This window comes from Dromaius novaehollandiae, chromosome 24, assembly GCF_036370855.1.
Source record: "Dromaius novaehollandiae isolate bDroNov1 chromosome 24, bDroNov1.hap1, whole genome shotgun sequence".
Lineage (NCBI taxonomy): Eukaryota > Metazoa > Chordata > Aves > Casuariiformes > Dromaiidae > Dromaius > Dromaius novaehollandiae.
The window spans coordinates 6,460,711-6,477,062 of record NC_088121.1 but is presented as its reverse complement, the minus strand read 5'-3'; the positions used below and the strand labels follow the sequence as shown (position 1 = coordinate 6,477,062).

Genomic DNA, 16,352 nt, shown 5'->3' with positions numbered 1-16,352 from the left:
TGTTTTTGCTCTGCAAGATTTGTTTTTCCCATTTCACAGCAGCCAGGCTCTTCCTCCTGCCCCACTCCATGCTCTGCTTGCTCCGTCTGTGCGCTTGTCTTCGGATGTCAGTTACGCTCTTTGGTTTGTAATGAGGAGCTACACTGCCTTTTCCTCTGCCGCCTCCTCCCCCAGTCCTCTGAACCCCTCAACGCAGAAGGATTGGATTTAGGCACGGAACAGCAAGCATCAAAGCAATCTCTTAGGGCTCTGTGAGACAGCTGCCATTTGAGAAGTAAGGGGCAATGGGGAGCAGTGTCTTTGGGGATCGTAACAGGCAGCCATTAGGCTCATTTGCTCTCTGGTTTGTGACATACGGATAGCCACTGTTACGTTAGAGCACTGTATTTTATCATCTTAGAAGCTGGGAAAGCCTGTGAACACTTTTCCTCCATTCATTTAATCAGCCTCTCACTTTGGCGCTATTCCTGTGTTTTGGATGTGGAGACATGTTCAGATGCTTGCCCCCCTCTTTCTTATACCATCTGGTCCTGACTGGCATCAGTCATTGCAGTGCTTTGGGCGGATTTGCTGTCAGAACACAGGAGCTGCCTTTCAAAGGCCCCAGAGGTGGTTTTCCCTCCAGGCAAAAGGTGGTGGAGTCAAGATTTTCTGAGGCAGTGCATGGTTTTGAGAATAGAGCTGTCTGGGACTTTTTTTGATTAAATGGATTGGGGATTGTATTAACTTCATTGTTAGAAGGTTTCAGGGTTTGTTCCAACTGAAACACTTTCTGAAGGAACATAGCAGAATTTGTATCAAGTAATGTTTTTTCCAGTTTCAGCGGGAAACGTGATCTGCATATCCATGTCAGGACTTGACATGGATCTCGCACAACTTTGGATGCCCTACCTGCATGGCTGATTTCCAGCTTTCTCTTTTGATTTGTTTCCTGTTGCTCTCTGGTTTTGCAGGGAAAATAGAGATCAGGTCTCTGGATGTTAGTAGTGCCAGCCTGAAAGGCGCTATGTTAGCTGAGTAGTTCTGCTCATGCTGATTTATTCATGTGTCTGGCTCAGCTGCCTGCACTTGCTATTGCCACAGGAGGGATTTGAAACCTCTCCTTGACAGGCCTCAGTGGCAAGAGGAGTAAAAGCAGCTTTTGAGAGCCAGTGCAAGGGCCAAGGGAGAGTACGAACTCTTTTATAGACCACATGGGATCTCTCAGTATCTTTGTGTCATTCCACAGTCCTCCATTCCATGGAGGCTTTTTTTTTTAAGGTAAAGGCCATTCTTTGAACCTTGGCTTTCACACGTGTTGGTTCTTCTCTTGAAAATGACGGCTTGTCTTTGAGCTGCCTCAGTCCCTCAAGCACGGAAGGAGACAGGGAAGCAAGAAGACAGCTGGGCAGACTTCACAAGAGGCATCTGTCACTTCAGATAACACCCAACTTCCTAAAGTGGGTCAGTAACTCAGCAAGTCACAGATAGCTGGAAACTGCAGTGGTACGTATGAGGTCCATTCAGCCTTTCGGCTAGCTTAGGCCTGTGCGGACAAGAGGGAAGTTGTGAGCACCTGTGGGGCCTGTGGTTAACCATCACAGTGCTCTCAAGCTGCTGGGGTACATGGCTAGCTGGTGCCTTGCAGCCTTTTGGAACTGGAAGGGTTCTGGGCAAAGAAATGGGGAAAATGTTTTTGGCATGTGAGGTGCCAAGGACTAAAATCACGGCGGTATTGACACTTCGAAGAGCATGCAGGAGGAAGGCCAGCGTGCGCACCAACCATTCAGTTTCCCCAGGCTCCAAGATTAGATTACAATGTGTTAGGGACACTTCCTAGTTCCAGTGCCAGGCAGCTGCCAGCTTCCGTGGTCTTACCAGACTCTGGGGCTGTGGGAAACTTTTATGACCCACTGATACTTTAAGATCAGCATTGATCTCCGTGCCCATGCCATTAAACTGAGTAGGAAGCCTGGTTTGAAATGCTTCTGAAAGTATTCATGTCCGTAGGAAGCAGCCACCAGCTCAGTTAAGCACGTCTTGATTCTTTGCAAAGAGGGAAGAGAAAGAAAACTTTTCCAGCCTGCATGAAGTCCACATCTTGTGTGCGTTAATAGGATCACGTTAGCAGCTGGTGGGCCTTGGGAAAAGTTATTCCCCCTGGGATCTTGTCTGTTAACCATGATTGCAGCTACTGCTGTTACACAGTTAATTATTACTGCTACTGGTTGTTCCTTCACTTTTATTAAATGGCATTTTTGCAGTCTGCTAGATGGTTTGTTGGCTTTAGTTTTGTTCATGTAATAACTCCTGCTTTCCTGCCAGCACCAACTTTAGTGCCTGGGGTAATGATTTTCGGCTGTTCGAAAGTGAATGTGAAAAGGTGTCCATTTAATTACAGGATATCTCAGTATAAATTGCCTGCATGCACAGTTGAAGAGTCTGTGTTCCTCACTGCAAATTAGCTTTCCTGCTGTCTGTCCATTTTTGCTGGGAAAGAGGTGGGACCTAGGTTCTGCACTAGCATGTCTGGCTTTTCACCCTCTCTACATTTATGCTTTTCTCCATATGCGCAGGAAGCCTAAACTCTGACTTTAAAAGAAGCACTCTGTAAGCAGTGGAATTAATAAAGCTTAAAGCCCTGTAGCATTGGCTCTCCCAGATGAATTCCTTGGGGTCTCGTAGGGTTTTTGTGGTTAGATATGTGTAGTGGTGTGGAATCCCTGTGTGGGTTCCCATGTATCTAAAAGGAATATGAGTTCATTGCGTCTTCTCCCCAGAGAATCTCCAGTAATAGGAACTCATTTTTCTATCTTTCTGCCTATTTCCAGTATACTTGTTAGAACTTGAAACTGCTGCTCTTCTGCCAGATTTGGTAGAAATTGACCATTGGGCTTTAAAGTTATTAGGCTAGAGCAGACAGGAAGATGTGAGCACAGAGCATGTTTGTCTCATTTCTTTAGCAAGCCAGGTTCAAAAGGCATAGTTGTTAAGTATACCTTTCTACCTTATTGGCTTTCCAGGGTGGATGGGATAAAAAGCCATCCATGCATACAGACAAGGCATAGAATAGCTTTCACATCACAAGCTTGCACTGGATTAAAGTGAACAGCTAAGAACTGGAAGACTTCGGCATCTTTTAAACTTGTGTCCGTGCGCCCTGGAATGTTGTGGGGCCTGAGCGTTCTCACCCCGTTAGACAGAGCCAGCTCGGCTTGCTCGCTGTTCTTAACCCCTGTAATGTGCCCCGTTATTTCATTTGCTCAGATGATGAAAGGAGCTGGACATGCACTTTGCATTAATAGTATTCATAGATCAGTTGGTTAGAGGGAAATAGTGTTGCCCAGCTCCCATCGCTCCCCCGTGCACGTGCTGGAGCCACTCTGTACCTACTCGTTCTGCCTTCCTTCCTGCAGAGACAGGGTACTATTGCTTTGCCCTCCAAGAGCCTGCAGCATTCCTGATCTGTCCATTCCATCTCTGTCTGCCTCTCGCTGTCGTTGACTGAGGCCCGGCGTGCTGAACGCAAGCCTGTTTTTCAGTAATTGCTGTTCCCAGAACTCAGCAGGCTGAAGGGAGGTGAAAAGGAGATAAACATCAGAGTTCAACAACCAGACAAACACAGCAGAGCACACGCAATATATCCACCCCCAAATGCAAATAGGTTAGAAGAGGTTCCTGCCGTAGGGCTCAGAGCAGATTCAGGCAGGACAGCAACAGTATGAGGTGAGTGCGGTCACAGGGATCTCCCCAGGTCCTCTGGCAACCTGGCTTTGTGCAGGCCTCAGGAAGCAGAGTGTGATCCTTATCTTTTCTAGCTTTTACTGCAATATGACTCCTTTTATACCTCCTGATTTCTTCCATTGTCAAGTGAGAAAGGTGTCCAGGCACAAAGATTTCAGCCAGCACTGAGATCTCTGTGATCTCCCATCTCCGGTTGGCAACTTGGAGGTGTGTCTGTTGGGGTGTGATCTGAGTTGACACTCACCCTTTCTCTGTTACTCTCTGTTCCTTTGAGGCAGGCTGCTCCTCTTGCTAGCTACCCTTTGCAATGGAGTAAGCAGCAGCATTGTGCTGCAGAAAATGTACAGGAGGATCACATCCCCTGACTTCCCAAATGCCTACCCAAACCACAAGGAGAGAATCTGGAATATTACTGTCCCCAAGGGATATTCCGTCCGCATCTACTTCACTCACTTCAACTTGGAGCTGTCCTACCTGTGTGAATATGATTATGTGAAGGTATGTGCATAGAGGAGGGGTGCGTGTATGTGACGGGTTACATTCCTTACAGCTGTGTATATGTGTTCCTGGGCATGTGCAGGACCAGCATAACTGTTGTAAGCTGTAGGTTTCAGTCTTCTAGTAAAGTTCAGATTCAGTTGATTTAGAAGGGATGTGTTTACTGAGGCCCATGGCACCAAGAGAGAGAGCTGATTGTCATGTGGAACAGCTGAAACTTCAGTTTTTCGTGTTGAGAAAATTCTGGTGTTCCTGTCTCACGAAGGAAAAAGATTGAAATATTGCCCCAAATAATATTTGGGAATACTTCAGTTAACAGCCTTTCTCCAAGAGCTTCATTTTGATAGTTTTACAGTGTATGGTTTAGACTGGCATGTAGTGATGTACACAGAGCATAATGGGAGACCATAAATGTGTAAGTGATAGTCTAAACAAGATACTCAGCTTGTCAAAAGGTGCACTTGCAGCACTTGCTATCATGCTTTTGTTAGCTAATGCGAGGAACACTGGCAGGAAAAGAAAAAAAGATACTGGCTTGTGGAAATGTTTGGGTGATTAGCAGTGTCCCTGAAAGGTTTGTACTCCGCGTACTAGCATGTGCTCTAGCCTAGGCAACTTGATAATTTTAGGCCATGCCACCTCTTCACTCATTTTGTGGTTTAGACAGGCCTGACGTATGCTGAAGGGGAGCTGTGTACACAGAGAGCATGCAAAAATCACTGCATCAGCAATACTTTTGAACCTGATAGAACCAGATCCGGCAGCTTTGTTCCCCTTTAAGATGATCTTACTTCTGTGGTTTTACAGGGACAGGGTGCTCATGTTCCCCCAAATCCATGTTGTTCTTCATCTCGTTTTCTTTGGGCAGATCAGAGTAGTCATTCCTGGTAGATCTGTTGTACACAGAGTTTTATCACTACCATGGACAACATGAATCCCATGTATCAGAACATTTATTTTGTACTAAAATAATATAAGATAAATGAAGGGCAGGACCTGGAATAAGTGAATGATAGGGCATTTGAGTCACTAGTTTAAAAAGTCCTTTATTTTATATTTGAAGCTGTTAGCACATGAAACCTTTTTACCCCATTTGTCTCTGGCTTTAGCCTTAGTCAAGTCTCCTACACACCAAGATCTGACTGTCTTTGAGAGTACAAAGTTAACAAGAGCAAAATGTACAGTAAACAAAGCACGGTGCTGATAGTCCAGGCTGGCCTCACAGCTTTGTGGGGGCCTCTGAAAGGAAGAAGGGAGACAAAATTGTGGGCTTAAGTCACAGAGGACAGGGGAAGTCCTCTTTTATGTGTCACTGGATCTGGACTGACCTCCAAAAGCCTCTTTTGAGAGTATCCAAGTCCAGAGGTATCCTGAGTTTCCTTTCACACACCGACAAATACGTGCTTTCCAGGGTGACATAGGAAAAAGGCTTACTTCTGGTGTGTCAGCATGTCGGGACGGAGGTGCAGGAGGGGAAGTCTGCCAGGACTTGCTGCACTTACTTCAGTTTGCATTTCAAACTTCTTTCTGTTTGCATGCCATTGCCTGGTGCATACAGCCACTTACCTCGAGCAGGATGGACAAACATGGTCAGACCTCCTTTGCCATTTGCCCACGAGGGATCTTGTGGAGCACTGGCCACAGATCGAGCAAGGATTTCTTCCCTTTGCATGGCAGCCATGGCAGAGGTTAGGGAGAGCAAAGCCCCATGGTGACCTGATAGATTCGTCCGTCTGTTTTGCAGCTGAGCTCTGGTGGGAAGACCTTGGTTACGCTGTGTGGAAAGGAGAGTACAGACACTGAGGAGGCACCAGGCAACAAGACATATGTCTCCATTGACAACACCCTCATGGTGACGTTTCGGTCCGATTACTCCAATGAGAAGCCATTCACAGGCTTTGAGGCCTTTTATGCCGCTGAAGGTAAGAGACCAGCCCCTCTTTGTAGGTGGAAGAGCCCCAGTTATGGTGCTTCTGTGAGCTCTCACAAGTCTGGATGCTGGTGTTGGGTGAGAGAAGGCTCAAAGACACAGTGTTGTTAAAGGATGGTAGTTGCCTAACACTGCTGTGTTTCACTTACTAGATATCGATGAGTGCAAACAGCTGTTTGATGGTGAACCCCTTTGCAATCATCACTGTCACAACTACCTGGGGGGCTACTATTGCAGCTGTCGTATTGGCTACACACTGCATGCAAACAGAAGGACATGCACAGGTGAGCCTCTGCCAGACCAAGAGATGCTTTGCTACCTGCAACAGCCACTTAAATCCAGTCCAGACAGTAGGGTCAAGATCGAGGCTACTTTTCTGTTGTTGCTTTTAACAGCCCTTGTGGGCCTGGTGCAGTTGGAAGGAGGTGCGGAGGGCTAGTCAGGGCTGTGAGCAGAAGCTGTGGTTTGCAGAGTGGTTTTGGGCTGGTTGCTGCTCTTCAGGATGCTGTATGTCACAATAAAATGGTGCACTGGTGGGTGGCAGGTCCAGAACAGAAGTCAGTGGCTGGCAGGGTGGGAAGGTAATTGGTTTTGGTTACTCCTTAGGTAGCATCCACCTGTGTTAGGCTTTAGAGAGGCTGAATGGAGAAGCAAGAAACTTGTCTTCCACTGCCCAGTCCAGATGCTTTCAAGCTTCGGGGCTGCCAGCGCAGCCAGCCCTGCCAGTGCCGAATATAACATACTCTCTGAGTACTGAGATACTGAGTATTCTGGGCCTGAGTTAGTAGATGTATTGGAAAGACTAACATTCAAGTTGCCAAGTCAAATGGAGAAAGAGTTTGCTTATTTTTCCCAGGGGAGCACAGACTGAGAAGCAATGCAATCCCCATATCACTGACACCAGATGCAATCATCCACTCATTAAGTGGGAGGCAAGGCCAGGCACAGATCCCTTGTTCAGTAGGGCGTACAGCGTGAAGTTTACCTAGATGATTCCTGCCTGGCTCTGCTGCTCTGTGCACAACTGGGGAAAGAAGGCTTATCTGTTGGCAGGCAGCAAGTGTCTGTCTGAATCAGTGCAGTGATCAACACCTCAGGATTCGCTTTGTCTGCAGCAAAACGTGTGCAGACACGTGTCAGATACATCCTTGCTGAGTACAGCTCTGCCCACCTGGAGTTCAATCCTGTCTGGAAAGAGCCAGCGCACATACTGCTCACTAAATATTGTCATAGGTAGGAACACTGTTTGAGCTCCCCAGTGCCAAAACGCAGAATTGGATGTTGTTTCCACTGCTGAAGGCCACCTTGACGTTCAGCTTCCCAGCTCCAGCCATTATAAACCCTCTCCAGCCTTGGCTGTCTGGGTCTGATTCAGGGTTGAAATTCCGTTTGCGTCTCCAGTGTATTAGAACAGGCCTATTCATTGTTCAGCTTCCCCTTCCTAAAGTGATGGCTTTTAGCAGGAGGAGTATATCAGTTTATGTAGGCTGTAAAGGTCTTAATGCAGAGGTGTGAATGAGTAGCTGTGAACTAGCTGCTCTGCGTTCACAGTCCATTTGTGTATGCTCGTGCCCCCCTCTGTGGTGCACGGGAGGCTTGTGGAGGGAGCTTGTCAGCAGTAACAAAGGGTTAGGCTGCCCTGCGTTACTGAGGGGTGGAGGCACGCACACGAGGAATTACTGTGGTGCAGCTGATGCGCTGGAACTTGCTCGCGTTTCAGAGGCCTTCAGATGGAAGCGCTGAAGCCTTTCCAGCCTCTGACCTGAGCAAAGTGAAGTTCTCTGTAGATCGCCTTTGTGAGATGAGGTCAAAAGCTGCCTCTTTGAATTTTGGCTCCTGTATGAGCAGGCTGACATTGACAGGCTTCTTTTTTCTCCTTTATTTTCTAGCATGAGAAAATTATGCTTCTCCTCACTTCAGCAGAGGTGGAAACAGATGTGCTGGGAAGAGCTGATTTGCCCTCCCTCTCGCCCTGCCAGTAGCTGTCTGTCACAGTCGGCCAGAAGCCAGTCTCCACTTGCTCCGTGACTTGTACGTCTTGGGGTTTCTTTCCTTTCAGACCTGCCTCCTGGAGACAATAAAGAGGCTGTTCCTCGTTGAAAGCTGATGGCATCCTCTGGGGCATTCATTTTCTTGCATTTCTCCTGTGTCACTAGGTAAAGAAGAGTGTAGATAAGGCAGAGGCTGATAAGCCATTGTAAAAGGCCCCTGGCATCACGACTACCTAAAGTGTCTTGCACTTTCGGTCCAGCTCTTGTTGCTTGACTGTTCAGGAGTGCTCAAACTACAGCACAGCATGAACCATGCATTTGTTCCCTCCATATTCCTTTTAGATAAGTTCTTGTCTGCCCCCAAATTTGTATATTGAACCTATTTATATTCAGAGCCTGTTGCCTCTTGGGAAAAGCTTGAATTTTTTTCTCAATTCTACTCTTGTGGCTCTGGACGTATCTTCTTTTGGGAACCTAGCTTTATTGCTAAAATTCATTGTGGTGAGCAAAGCCTCGGTTTTCAGGGTTCAGTAAAGTCATGCAAATATCAGAAAAGCAGCTTAGGGGAGGACTGGGTGTCTCTCCTTCCTAAGAGGGAAAGCAACAGTGTCCTCCCCAAAATAGATATAGCACAAGGAATGCTGTTCTTCAGTGCAGCTGCTTGTGGCACTGACTGACACTGCCTCAGTCCCTCATGCCTCTCCCTGCGCCGCATGCATGTGCATCTGCTGGCCCTTTCGACTGTGCCCTTTTGGGGGCAGGGACCATCTTGCAGCGTGCTGGGAGAGCACCCAGCTCGGGACTTGTCAGTGACTAGAGCTCCCAGACTCTGTGGAGGTAATGTGATGATAATTGCAAGTAAGAGGTTAACAAGGCAGAGCTGAGCAGCTGTAGGTGAACTACTATAAACCAGGCTTTGTTTAAAAAGCTCAAGGGATTAAGAATCATTAGTCAGTGAGCATCTTTTTATTTCTGCAGTTTAACAGGAGTTGCTTTAATTGTCATTTATGAAGCTTCATTTTTCCAACACCATCTCTGCTCTTCAATGCCTGGAATAAATGGGGGGAACATTTCTCCGAGTGAACATGGGAGGCAAGGAGAATCTTGTTGGTGAGACATTTGACTCGCTTCAGGTCACTGTATTTGCAGGCTTCTTGTGTGACCTTGGGCAGGTCACTTGATACCTCTGATTTGAGCATCTGTCTGCAAAATGAAAGGTAACATCACTGCCTTGACTTACTGGGGAAGATGCTTAGTAAGACCCGTAGAAGGTAGAGGCTGCAGAGAGCTGATTTGGGGATGGAGTGGCTGTGCAGGCGATCACCGAGACTTACTCTTGCTGTATTTAATGTTGTTAGGAAGCTGCTTCGTGGTCACAGTAGATTTGTGATCAAAGCAGCTTGAGACTTTGTCATGTCTGAGGGATGTGATTTGTGACCCACCTTTCATTAGAGACCTAATGAGCCAGTGACAATGGGCTTGCAAGTTTTGAGGGGGTCATTTTTCAGAGTCCAAGTCTCTGGCAAACAGCTTACTATGATTATAATAAAAATATGGCCTGAGCGTAATTGAGCACTCTCTGGGCAGCTCTAAAGCCTGGACTGAGAAGTCTGGGGACAGTATTACTGCTGGGAGATGTTGGAAATTATTTAATCCTTTTTGTGCTGGCTAGTTTATGACTTTCTTGCTTGCAGACCTACGGAATAAAAATACTGCTCTGACAAAGGGAACTCTCTACGGCCACATCCAGGAGATATTAAGGAGAAAAGTAGCGCCCAATATAAGCCATTTCATCTTCAACCTGCAAATTCCCCGGAGTCTAGCACAGAGTGTCTTCTTCTGTTGGGTCAGCTGGTTTTTGCTGCTCCTGTGAATACAAGTCAGGAGAGTTTATTGGTGATGACTCATATTTTCCCAAACTGTGTTGTAAAAATCTCCCATCAAAATTATGAAACTGAGTTTAAAGGAGCCAGGTGTAATGAAGCATGAAGAGCTATTAGTCTCTATCTTTCCCCTTCTTTAGTCCTTCAAAACAAGGTGAAGGCCCTTTTCTGAAACAGAGTATTAACGGTGCACCGTTCTTATTATTGGTACTGTGAGAGCGTATAGGGCTCCCAGCTATGTACAAAGTCATGGTGGTATTTGTTGCTACATAAACACTGGGTAGGTGACCACTGCCCTGTAGAACTGCTCCTTAACACCTGGTCTCTGCTCTAAGAAGGCGACTCGGGGCGATTCTGGAATACGGGCATTGCCAGAATGGATCAGGCTGAGGATCCCTCGAGTCTGATGTCCTGCCTTTGACACTGGTCAGCATCTTACGCTTCAGTGGAAGACGTAATTCAGTAAGTGATTTTTAAAGTGTGCTCCCTTGTAGAAGCATAAATACTGTGCAATATATCCTGTATTGTCTATATCTTACTTAGCTTACAGTGAATTATGGCACTAAGCTATAAGTTACATAAATGTATATGTATAAATGTAGGCATAAAATCTTACATTTCATATGGCAGCAAGTTGCACAGATTAATTATATGCTATTTCTCAATCCTTTTTGTCAGATTTGTATTTTTTGGCCTTGGATCTCATTAGGTGTCCCTTTGCCCTTTTATTATTAGAGAAAGTAAGCATCCTTTGGAAACGATAGTGGTAGGTTATATATAGTGTTTTTCTGTCTCTGCAAACTTAAATACATTTTTTTGTGTGCATATGTGTTCCCACACAGTGGCCTCTTCTCCACCATTTCTCTCTTACATGGTTTTATCTTGAACTTTCATCTAATGAAATTCCTTTAAGCATACTGTTTAAAAAGAAGCTAGCATGATAATTATGGTAGGGTGTAATGAATAGAAGCCAAGGCGATGCTTTCCAGCTCCGAGGTTACTGTGTAGGCATATAGCATTTAAGCTTACCTGCCTGAGTATCCCTTATGTACACCGTGTTTCTGTGCCCTGGGAAAAACTGCTTGGTAGGTAGTAAGGAAGGATTCTGATGCAGAACTAACAGAAAATTTGAGATTTTAACTTCTTAATGATTTCAGTAGGGAGTTAAGGGTGTAAACGCAGTGCTCATTAAATTGTGGCTTGTATGTTTAGGGTGAGACTTCATGCTGAGTCTTTATCCACACCCAAAGACTTTATATTTTCATTCCCATCTTTTCCTGTAATTGCCTTCAGACTACTCCTATAGGGCTGTGGAACAGGGACAGATATTAGCTGTGTGAGGAAATTTCAGTTTTTAAAAGAGAACCTCTTTTTTTTTTTTTTTTTCAGTTACATGTTTGTGAGCCTCAGACTGCTAAAGCTGCATATCAAGTAGGTTTTGGGGTGTTTCTTAGCCCGGCCTTGCAGTAGAGGGAAGGAAGCATTTGAATGGGGTCACAAAGCCTGTGAAGAGGCAGTGAACTTGGTGCGTCAGTGGCAGTATTGTAAGCAGCACCTGCAGCAGCTCAGGAGAGCGCACTGAAAAACATGCTTTATTCTCACATAGCCATCAAAAGCGACCGTACTTTGAGGCACAGTCTGGAATTAAAGGAACGTGCATTTAGCTGGGAAGGATGAGGTAAAAGCAATTAAGGAAAAAACCCACTCACTGGTAATCTTCTACGAGTATAGCACAAAAGGAAAAGATTTAATTTCCATTGTAGCTCAACTGATTTTTGCTGGTGCAAAGCAGCGTGCTATTAAGCTAGGTTAGGCAGCCAGAACCTCCAGGTGAATTAGTGAAGCTTTCTCTACTTCTTTGGAGCAAGAAGGGCATTTCAGACAGGATTTAAAAATCAGGAGAGTGTTCAGTTTCACAGAATAGGGTTTTATATGTATTTATTAACTGTTTTAATCTGTATCTTTGTCAGCTATGTTTGGATGAAAACCTAAGACAATGAATTCAGAATAGAGCACAGGCAGATCTGGCTTGTATGTCAGTCACTGTGGTGATAGATAGGTTTATGTCAAATAAAAGCAATTGCTCATAGCTGCGTGGGAAGATGGACGGAGAAAGATTGTTTTAAAATTTTAGCTTGTGCTAAAAGAAACACACAGGGTACCCAAACGCATCATTATTTGTGTTGTGCTACTGTACTTGTGCTAAGAGCCATACAAACATAAAACAAAAGGATGATCCCTTTTCCCATTTTCCCTTTCCTTTCCAAGGAAATGATCCTATCTGAATACTTTCTGTAGCAGCAGGTAGGTCCACTGCATTAGGTGTAGGATGGAAACAGGTTTCATTCTCTGAAGTAAAAGCTTAGAATCTTGGATAACAAAATTCACAGGTTAGCTAAGGGGCAGTAATGTTCATTTTATCATTCACAGCTCAGTCCTTTCCATTAGTATGACAACCTTAAACCCTATGGTCTATTTTAGATGATAATCTGTAATTAATGACTGGATAATGGCATTTTTGTTGATGGAGGTTAGCATGGTGTGTTTGAGGATACAATTCAAAGTCAAACAATTTCCCTCTAGCAATTAATTTAGCATCGCAGTGGTGCAAAAATATGCCAGTGTTATCAGCCAGTCCAGCATTACCCATCAATTAAAGGATTGCTCATACAGCTTTTGCAGCACATTATAAAGCCTTTGTTCCCAGCTGATCAAAGCACCACTTCACAGCGATCAGATGCTGTCAACAAGCAGAGATCCTCGGGGCACTTGTGGCTGTTCCTTCTTGCATTTCTTCAGCAGGGAGCATTTGTGGCTCCAATTGTGTCGGCAAGAGGCACAGCTGGTTTTGCTCAGAGAATACAATTACATTCTAAATGTCTGGCAACGAAAGCATTAAAAAGAGAGAGCTGCATTCAGAGGCTTCTGGAATTGAGAAGCTGATAGCTATCCTCGCACTCTGCACACTCTGGTACAGCAGACAAGCTGCAAATTTAACACCTCAGAACATTTCTGATAGCTTCCAGACACACTTATTTCTGACCTCTAGTCCTGTGACTGTCAAGATGGTGCTTTTCCCCACTGTCCTTTGCTGCACCACTTCTGAGGTAGGAATGTAGGTAGGTGTTGGATAATGCTGGTGCCCTAATCCTACCACAACAGAGACAGGGCAACTTTCTCAACAGCAACAAACACCTGCTGGTGAAATGTGTGAGACTTTCTGTAGGGAGTTTAATCTGCAGCTCCAAAACATCCTTTAAGGGATAGACTAGTGTAGAAAAAGATCCACTACCTTTACCCAATACAGCTGGACAGAGTTAATGCAGCTATGATCATTTTCTGTTGTTTTTTTCTTCTAGCCCAGTGTCACAATTGGGCTTTTACTAAAAGAACTGTAGGAACCACCAGCCCTGACTGTCTGAAACCTTATCCCCCGCTCAGGTTGTGCAGCTACAGTATCCAGGTGGAAGATGGCTTCCTGATCATGCTGGAATTCGTGGAGACCTTTAATGTGGAAACACACCCAGAAGCGTTGTGCCCTTATGACGTCCTTAAGGTAAGCTCAGGTTTTATTGCCTTTCATCACAGCCTTTGTGAGACCGGGCCAGTTCTTTCTTTTACTGCATCTTTCTCAGACTGTGTCTCGCCCCACTCATTTACAGATTTATCTCCCTGTATCTCTCCTCATTCATTTCTTCTTCCCCTCATCCCCTCAGAAGTTCTGTTGTTTTATTCTTTCACTGCCTTCCTCCTTTGGGAAGTTCACCAAAAACACAAAGACAAGTACACATGTGTGTGATGACTTGGAAGATTTCAAAGTTTTATTCCAGCCTCACAGACTAGTGATGCCAAGAGAATCAGTGAAATCTTTTGGATTCAGTTTTCTTATCTATAAAATGGACCCAATGCTCATTTCCCAGGAATTCCAAAGCACTGAGGATACTTGGATAAAAGGTGCTCTGTGAGTGATGAGCCATCATTTTAACCACCATCCTTTCTTCTGTATGCTTTGGAAGAAGGGACCATTCACGTTCAGCTACTCACTGGGGAGAGGCATTGTATTAAAATCAGTATGTTCTTCCATAAGCCTAATGAGGAAAGGAGTGAAAAAAAGTTTATTTGACTTGTCTCATTCTTTTCAGATTAAAATGCCCAAAAAGCAGTTCGGCTCATTCTGTGGAAAGACTTTGCCTGCAAAAATTGGGACACGCAGCCGTGTTGTAAATACTACTTCGATAACTGATATCTCGGGAGCACGCACTGGATGGAAGATGCAGTACACAGCACCAGGTAGGTAGGAGGCCTCTTTTTAATTCTTGGTCCAGACTATTCCCAGTACTTCATTTTGGAAAGGTCTGAATAGCAACCAAATAGATAAACAGCAGTTTCCTACTTAGTTTTCAGTAGTGTACCTACTAAGCAATGTAGCTATGAAGTACTTTACCTACTGAGCAGAGTTTTAACAGAGTTCCAGAATAAGAGCTGATCTTACAGGTCACCTCTAGTTCAGGCAGAGATTGTATTTTAGGGAACAAGTTGCCTTTGAGTTGGTAAGAGTTAGGAGGTGTGTGTTTAGGCAACAGTTCTACTGGGCTTGTCCTGTCTGGGTAACCTGAGCTGTTTGCAGGAGCTGCACACCTTTGATGTGAGAGCAACACAGTCAGTTCACAGTTTTTCCTCTTATTCTCAGTAACCGTAGATTGGTGACTGTGTGAGTGAAAAAGTGCAGAGAGGGGGCAGAGATAGTGCTAAATGCTCTTATGAAAAAAACACCCTAAATAATGAAATCACTCTCCAGGGGACTTTTCTGTTTTCTGATCTGCTGCAGCTTTGCCATGCCCCGGTCCTGAAGCACCACCCCATGGTCGCATCGCACCAGTGCAAGCACGGGACGTTCTGAGCAGCCCCTGTACTCTGTCCTGCTACTTGAAGTAGGTGACCCTCAGCCTTACTGGACTTAATTTCTCAGGGATTAAACATGGAGGTGCCATTTCTCATTACCACTTCGTGTTGCTCACATACTATAATTATGAGGCCTATTCAGTACACTGAATTTCTTAGCAACTGTCCTTTCTTTGATATCCTCCCCAGAGAATTATGTTTCTATGTATGTATGCCAGTGCTGATGCTCTTTGAACGCTACTACTTAGAGATTTGCCTGTAATTATGTTGGAAGAAAAGAATGATTTTACAAAAGATTTTAGTGTTTCACAAGATCAGTGTAGCAAGAATTTTTAATGTTCTTTCATTTGTTACTGCATCCCTCCAGGGAAGTTAAAACTAGAATACTCAGTCATTCCTGCTGAATGAGTATTTCACATTCAGGTCTTAATAGCATTCTGCTTCTCAGTAAGCTGTTTTGGAAGATAATCTCGGCTGTGTGTGTTTACAGCAAAATTTTGAGATCACGGTTAAGTCTTAAAAGGGAGACAAACTTAACAAGCAATATAAAAGCATGCTATTCACAACTGAAATGTGCTCTCCTAATTGTATCTACCGCAATTATTCTCTAATCTGTATGATTTGATAGTTACACACATTTGCTGTTTATGTAGGTACCGAGAACCAGCAAACAGACGTGAGGGTTAGTATTCGACAGAAAATGGTATGAAAGGTATGTGTGTATGGAATTAGATGCAGTGCAGGCTGTATTCTGTGTTTTGCTCCTTGAAATGCTCTGACTGTTACTCTGTGCCATCTTTGCTGGGGATGAGGCAGGCATAAGTGGTGGAACTGCTACACAAACAAATGCATATTAGTCTTCACTTTCAGGAAAGGTTAGCTGTCCCTCACTTTTGCAGCCTCCACTGACTGCGGGCAAGAAAAGCTCTACTAGAACCCACATTTAAAATGTTATGATGGTGGCAGAAGAACCGTTTGCCTTCTCCCACTCTGAAAGTAGTGCAACAAAGCAGTGCATCTACTAAAGACATTTTGAGCAAATAAAAATCTAGTTACTGCATTTTTCCCATATTGGTAAGAAAATGAATGTGTAACTGACACTTTTTTCCCATAATTAACCCTATTATTGGTTGTGAAATTAATTTTACCTTTTACTTCTATTCATGTTTCTTGGAGAACAAAGAAGTTGTGAAGTTTTTTAAAGCAGAATGTCAGAAGGATGCTTCTTGGAGCAAACCAATGGCAAAGTGCATCAGTAAGTCAATGCTAATATTGGCAAATAGGAAAATCTCTGTGTAATTATATATCAAGCATTAGTCTTATAAAGACAGTGAAAGAAGTGACAGTATGAGAAATAGCTTCTTTTCTGCACGGTAACTGTCCCTTTTTGTCAAAGCACACTTTGTATTTATAATTTAGAAGATG

The 16,352-nt window shown here is 44.5% G+C and overlaps 2 protein-coding genes across 2 annotated transcripts; both read left to right on the top strand.

Annotated features, from left to right (window-relative positions):
* Positions 1 to 3,636: 3,636 nt before the first annotated feature.
* LOC112980568 (mannan-binding lectin serine protease 2-like) lies at positions 3,637 to 8,258 on the top strand. The gene is made up of 5 exons (XM_026095511.2): positions 3,637 to 3,705; positions 4,002 to 4,221; positions 5,966 to 6,143; positions 6,304 to 6,435; positions 8,041 to 8,258. The coding sequence occupies exons 1-5, from the start codon at positions 3,701 to 3,703 to the stop codon at positions 8,043 to 8,045; spliced, it is 540 nt and encodes a 179-aa protein (XP_025951296.2). The 5' UTR covers positions 3,637 to 3,700; the 3' UTR covers positions 8,046 to 8,258.
* Positions 8,259 to 8,395: 137 nt separating this feature from the next.
* LOC112980570 (mannan-binding lectin serine protease 2-like) lies at positions 8,396 to 15,639 on the top strand. The gene is made up of 5 exons (XM_026095512.2): positions 8,396 to 10,487; positions 13,467 to 13,581; positions 14,168 to 14,315; positions 14,854 to 14,956; positions 15,581 to 15,639. The coding sequence occupies exons 2-5, from the start codon at positions 13,510 to 13,512 to the stop codon at positions 15,612 to 15,614; spliced, it is 357 nt and encodes a 118-aa protein (XP_025951297.2). The 5' UTR covers positions 8,396 to 10,487; positions 13,467 to 13,509; the 3' UTR covers positions 15,615 to 15,639.
* The last annotated feature ends 713 nt before the right edge of the window (positions 15,640 to 16,352 follow it).